Source organism: Topomyia yanbarensis, chromosome 1 (genome assembly GCF_030247195.1).
Source record: "Topomyia yanbarensis strain Yona2022 chromosome 1, ASM3024719v1, whole genome shotgun sequence".
Lineage (NCBI taxonomy): Eukaryota > Metazoa > Arthropoda > Insecta > Diptera > Culicidae > Topomyia > Topomyia yanbarensis.
Genome location: NC_080670.1, coordinates 14,027,848 through 14,034,496, shown reverse-complemented (window position 1 = coordinate 14,034,496; position 6,649 = coordinate 14,027,848). Strand labels below are relative to the sequence as shown.

The 6,649-nt window shown below is 40.4% G+C and overlaps 1 protein-coding gene across 1 annotated transcript in view; it reads left to right on the top strand.

Moving 5' to 3' along the window:
* The first annotated feature begins 77 nt into the window (after positions 1-77).
* Positions 78-6,649, top strand: part of LOC131693646 (netrin receptor unc-40-like) — a 31,126-nt gene continuing 24,554 nt past the window's right edge. The window contains exons 1-2 of the mRNA XM_058981652.1: positions 78-180; positions 578-658. Coding sequence (XP_058837635.1) covers positions 78-180; positions 578-658 — 184 coding nt within the window. The remainder of the gene's footprint in view (positions 181-577; positions 659-6,649) is intronic.

Sequence of the window (6,649 nt, the reverse complement as noted above, 5' to 3'; positions counted from 1 at the left end):
TGCAGACGCCGGTGATGTGCACGCTTGAAGTAGCATTTTAAAACAATTGCTACTGCACCGTGTTACGGTATTTTATTATGGTTGGTTCTTTTTCATCTCCCGTTGATCTCACACCATACTCCCTCGATAGGGATTCGCCGCCGCGAATTGTTGGTGCCGTGATGCCAGTCGATCAAGACGGTAGGTTAGTTTTTGTTTCTATTCTAGAAAAATTTCGAAACGAATTTCGAAGTCTACTGAAAAAGATCCAATCTGGTCCCGAATTGAAATTCCGGACGATTTCAGTACATACCGATTCCGGCTGAGTTTCGCCTTGAACCGATTGCAGCTGAATACAGGCAAAATGCAACCCTTATGGCGAAATTAAATTGGAACACACCAACTGGTGACGCCAGCAGTGGGCAACCGGAATTTATTCCAATTTCAGTCGGAATCCATCACTCATTTCATCGATCCGAGCACCGCCAAATCTGGCAACCCGAGCCGGGGGGACCCAATTTGTAGCTTTGGTTGGCATCATGTTTCGTGTATTTAACAGTGACTCACCTCTCTGTTAACCCTCCCTCTTCCATTCTAGCGCGGGTTTACTTCACTCTAGTACCACCCACTCCGCCGCCCCGGGAATGGCGCCACAGTAGTCTCAGCGCCATTCTCGAAGGTAATGTATAGTCACGTTACCCCGGGAGTCATGAGAGCAGCAATGAATTTTATACTGCCTCCCGATGGCCTCGATTCTTCCAACCGTTAGAGGAAGCTAGAAGAGGGAGGAGAGAAAAAGCGGCAAATATTTGCCCTGCTAACTATAACTTCTGTGTAATTATTTAACTAAGCCCTGATACTTGGATAACCTCGCTCGGTGTTCCTGTTCCTAACACCCATCTGTTGGAGTGGAAGGGACCGGTGGCGGTGGTGATGGTGGTGGTGGTCGTCGTCGGGTGGGAATGTCTCTCCGGTGTCAAATTTTGGTGGCTTTTGGGCAAATTGAAGAGCTCGGATGATTACAGCGTAGGAGGGGTGGTGTGGGGATGGAAATTGGTTCAAGATTTGGGTAATTCTTGGAGAAATTCGCCCGGAGGGTTTTTTCCGTCGGAATTTCAGTTGAAAGGGAATGAATTTTTGCGTTCTATACGATGGTAATCATCGGCGGAATGCGAAGCCGTTGAATGCCTGTGAACGCTGTGAGATTTCAACTAATTTTCTTCGAAATCGCAGGAGTGAGTGGGTGAGTCAGCAGAGCTTGGGATAAAGAAGGGTCAGTGTTAAAAATAAAGATTTGATTTCTGGGACTGTTCAAGGTTGACGAGCTTTAATCTTCATCTATCTCCGGACAAAATCTGTCGGCATCTTAGCCAAAAAATGTGCAAAATTCAATTTCCGATCGCTAAATCCAGATGAAATTATTATTGAGGTTGGTAAGCTGAATCCCAGTTAACCCAGTTTTGAGGACAAAAAACTATAAGCATTGTTATTTGTAAATTCATTAAATGAATAATTAAAAAAATTTTCATTCTTCATTTCATGAGCTGTTTCTTAGGGCAAATATTTTCTTCTTGGGCAATTGCAACATGTATGTAAGCAATAATCAAAGTCTATGTAATTTTCTATACCTAAATATAAATGAGTTTCCCCATGCTAAGCATTTGATTGTTTTATTTCAGTAAAAAAGTTTTTCAAGTTTATATAACAAGATAAAATGTTCGAGTTTGTTCACCTTATAGCGTATTTCTATAAGTACAAAAGAGGATACATTTTTTTTTTTTCATGCGTTTATTTGACACGGCATTTGCAATAGCTTTTTACGCCAGTTTCTTTTTTTACATAGCACGTTACAAAAATCCTTAAGACTAATTTTAACTATACTAGTACTTTGTCTAAAACTAACACTGAAATCACTTTATTGTTTGCTTTTTTCCTTACATTGTTGTATTTCATACTGATCTAGTATTTTCGGGTGTATTTATTTACTTTTTTTCTGTTATTGTCTAAATTTAAAAACTAAATATTCTAGGACCCTTTAATTGGTGAATGATTAGCCTTGGATGAGAGTATGAGGAGATGAATTTAATTAAATTTTGACAGACGCTGTTTTTAGAAAATGATAGATAAGTTCCATGTATAGAAGATCGCGATACGCCAGGATGTCTCTAACAGGAACATGGATTGGTCTTCCTCGGACTTGTAAAGAATCTACTAATTGTGATCTGGCTTCACGATATTCAGTGCAGGACCAAACAACATGCTCAATGTCATGGTAACCTTCTCCACAAGCACAATGATTACCCTCAGCGAGCCCAATACGACGGAGATGCGCATCTAAAGTATAATGATTGGACATGAGCCTAGACATCACACGGATGAAGTCCCGACTTACATCCAATCCTTTGAACCATGCCTTCGTTGATACTTTAGGGATAATTGAGTGTAGCCATCGTCCCATATCTCCATTGTCCCAAGATGTTTGCCAACTAGCAAGTGTCCTCTGTCGAGAAGCGCTATAAAATTCATTGTAAGCGATGGGTCTTTCATATATTTCACCATCTAGTGCACCAATCTTGGCTAAATTATCAGCTTTCTCATTGCCCGCAATAGAGCAATGGGCGGGGAGCCACACTAGGGTAAATTTATAACATTTTCTTGTCAGGTTACTCAGAGATTCTCGTATCTTCCCCAAAAAGAATGGATCGTGATTATCAATCCTCTTTGAGCGTAGAGCTGCAATTGTGCTGAGACTATCAGTGAGGATAAAGTAATGGTTCGGGGGTAAAGTATTAATTATTTGAAAACTATAGTGAACTGCTGCTAGTTCCGCTATATAAACAGAGGCGGGTTCTGCAAGTTTGAGAGAAATTGAAAAATTATTGTTGAAAATACCGAAACCAGTGGCCTCACTGATTCGTGACCCATCAGTGTAAAACATTTTAAGGCAGTCTATGTGTTGATATTTACTTGTGAATATTTTAGGGATCTCCCGCGAGCGTAGATGATCCGGAATTCCACGAATCTCTGCTTGCATGGACGTGTCGAAGAATAAAGTGGATTCAGGAATATCTAGTATATTGACGTATGTGGGAACATATTTAGCAGGCGTTATTTCTTGTGACATGTGATTGAAATACACTGTCATGAATCTGGTTTGGGGTTGAAGCTCGACAAGTCTTTCAAAATTTTCAATTACCAGTGGGTTCATAACCTCACATCGAATAAGTAATCGAGAAGAGAGATCCCAGAATCGGTCTTTTAAAGGAAGAACTCCCGCTAGTACTTCAAGACTCATCGTATGGGTCGACTGCATGCAACCTAAGGCAATTCGTAAACAGCGATACTGTATCCGTTCCAGTTTAATAATGTGAGTGTTCGCAGCTGAACGGAAACAGATGCACCCATATTCCATTACTGAAAGTATTGTTGTTTGATACAATCTTATCATGTCACTTGGATGAGAACCCCACCATGATCCAGTTATTGTTCGCAGAAAATTTATCCTTTGTTGGCATTTCGTTATTAGATACCTAATGTGGCCTCCCCATGTGCCTTTAGAATCGAACCAAATTCCAAGGTATTTAAAAGTCAGGACTTGGGCTATCGTTCTACCAACCAACTGAAGCTGAAGCTGAGCTGGATCACGCTTCCTTGAAAAAACAACCAACTCTGTTTTCTCCGTAGAGAAATCGATGCCTAACTTCAAAGCCCAACTTGATAAATTATCCAAACTATCTTGCAGTGGTTGTTGTAAATTTAAGGCTTTTGGTCCTGTAACAGAAACCACGCCATCATCTGCAAGTTGCCTTAGAGTGCATGGGCTGACAATACAATTATCAATATCATTCACGTAAAAATTGTAGAGAAGGGGGCTTAAACAAGAACCTTGTGGGAGGCCCATGTAACTTATTCTGAATGTTGCCAAATCGCCATATGAAAAATGCATGTGCTTTTCTGACAATAAGTTGTATAAATAATTATTTAATATTGGTGAAAGACCACATTGATGTAGTTTCTCTGAGAGAACATCAATGGAAACAGAGTCGAATGCTCCTTTTATGTCTAAGAACACAGACGCCATTTGTTCTTTTTTTGCGTAAGCTAGTTGGATTTCTGACGAAAGTAGCGCCAGACAATCATTCGTTCCCTTTCCCCTCCGAAAACCAAACTGGGTATCTGATAGCAAGCCGTTCGCCTCAACCCAATTGTCGAGACGTCGTAGGATAATTTTTTCCAACAATTTCCTGATGCAGGATAACATTGCAATCGGTCGATACGAGTTATGATCGGAGGCTGGTTTTCCCGGTTTTGGAATAGCGATAACTCTCACTTGTCTCCAGTCGTGCGGGACAATGTTCTGCTCAAGAAGCTTATTGAATAAATTCAACAAGCGTCTTTTTGCTAGGTCAGGCAGATTCTTCACCAAGTTGAATTTAATTCTGTCTAGTCCCGGAGCATTATTGTTGCATGAGAGGAGTGCAATTGAGAATTCCATCATTGTCAAAGGCGAATCTATGAAATCGTTACTTGTGGGAGCATCGCGAGTGATTTTCTGCGCAGGAGCAGAATCGGGACAAATTTTCTTGGCAAAATTAAATATCCAACGATTCGAAAAATCTTCGCTTTCATTAGTCACGTTTCGATTCCTCATTCTTCTGGCTGTGTTCCAAAGAGTACTCATTGATGTTTCTCTTGACAAGCCATTAACGAAGTGTCTCCAATAACTAGATTTTTTGGCACGACGTATACTGTCAAATTTGTTTTGCAAAATGAAATAATTTTCAAAGTTCTCACGTATACCCCCTTTCTGTTTCATAATTTCTTTGTAGGCAACTTGTTTAGCTTCATATGCATCAGAGCACTCTTTGTCCCACCAAGGATTAGGGGGCCGTCTATTTATTGTCATTCCAGGATTGCATTTCGTTTGGGCTTGTTCTGCTGCTTCAATAATTAAACCCGCTAGGAATTCATATTCTTCGGTAGGGGGTAGCTCTTCTGTCGAAGCAAGAGAAGTGGAAATTAATGTTTCGTATGTTTTCCAATCAATATTTCGTGTTAAGTCATAAGGAACATTGATTGAATTCGTAAGGCCTAATTCACTGTTAATTGAAACAACGATTGGCAAATGATCGCTACCGTGAGGATCAGGTACAACCTTCCACGTGCAATCTAACCGAAGTGATGTCGAGCTCAGAGATAGATCTAATGCACTTGGACGTGCAGGAGGTCTGGGGATGCGTGTTGTTTCGCCAGTATTTAAAACTGTCATATTAAATTCGTCACAAACATTGTAAATCAAAGAGGATCGATTATCATTGTAGAGGGAACCCCACAATACTCCGTGCGAGTTGAAGTCTCCCAGTATCAGACGCGGAGCAGCCATGGATTCCACTACCTCAAAAATTTGACGTTGTCCAATTTGAACTTTGGGAGGTATATATATAGAAGCGATAGACATGTCTTTGCCTTTAATGTTCGTTTGGACAGCAACAGCCTCAATGCCCGCAAACAAGGGGATGTTAATTCTATAGAAAGAATAGCACTTTTTAATACCTAGAAGCACTCCTCCATACGGGGTGTCTCGGTCTAGGCGAATAATGTTGAAATCATTTAAGTTGAAATTAATGTTTGAGGTAAGCCATGTTTCACATAGAGCAAAAGCATCGCATTTTAAATTATGCAGTAAAATTTTTAAGGAATCAATTTTAGGTATGATACTTCTGCAATTCCACTGTAAAACAGTGATGGAATCTTTCATTGGAGGAGGTGAATTACCCATTGAAAGATACAATCGCTGCAAGGATGGGCCATTGAGCAATCAGCTGCTCTAAAAATGTTCTAATTGTTGGGAGGAAAGCTGAAAGTATACTCTTTAGTGGTTCAGAAATATTGAATGCTTTAAAAATCCAATCAACAATTTCAGAAAATTTCAATAATCCTACCCCCGGCTGAGGCTCAGAGCTAGTCGAAATTTTATTATTTCCAGTAATGGTGTTCTGTTTGGATTGTACGTTCCCAAAACCGGGCGGAATTGATTTCGGTTTTGAATCGGAATTTTTCGGTTTTGGGCGCAGTTTATCTATTGGTGGAGAAATTTTAAGGCCCTTGCTTGGCAGTTTGGGAAAAGAAGACTGTTTTCTTTTTCTGGAATTTCCGGGTAAAACAAATGATGTACCTTCGCACGCTCCGTCAGAGTCAGACTGTTCCGAAAATAGAGATGTGTAAGTGTTTTCTAAGAAGATGGGTTTAGGGGTAGCATTTTTCAACATTTCTGCATAGGAGCGCTTAGACCTCTCCTTCAAGGATCGTTTAATTTTATCCTCACGCAATTTATAAATGGGGCATGCAGGGAGGTCATGTGAGTTTTCTCCGCACATTAAACATTTTTCTGAATTTTCATTGCATGTATCCTCTTGATGAGAACCCCCACATTTGCCACACCGTGCCTTATTGGAACAGTAAGTGGCTGTGTGGCCAAGCTGTTTGCAATTAAGGCAATTCATTACACGAGGGATAAAAAGGCGAACAGGGAGACGAATCTTATCGATAATGACATAGTTGGGCAGCGCAGACCCAGCGAAAGTCACTCGAAATGAGTCAGACAGTCGATAAACTTTTTTATCTCCTTCGTGTGATACTGAATGCAATTGCTTGCATTCAAGTATTTTTA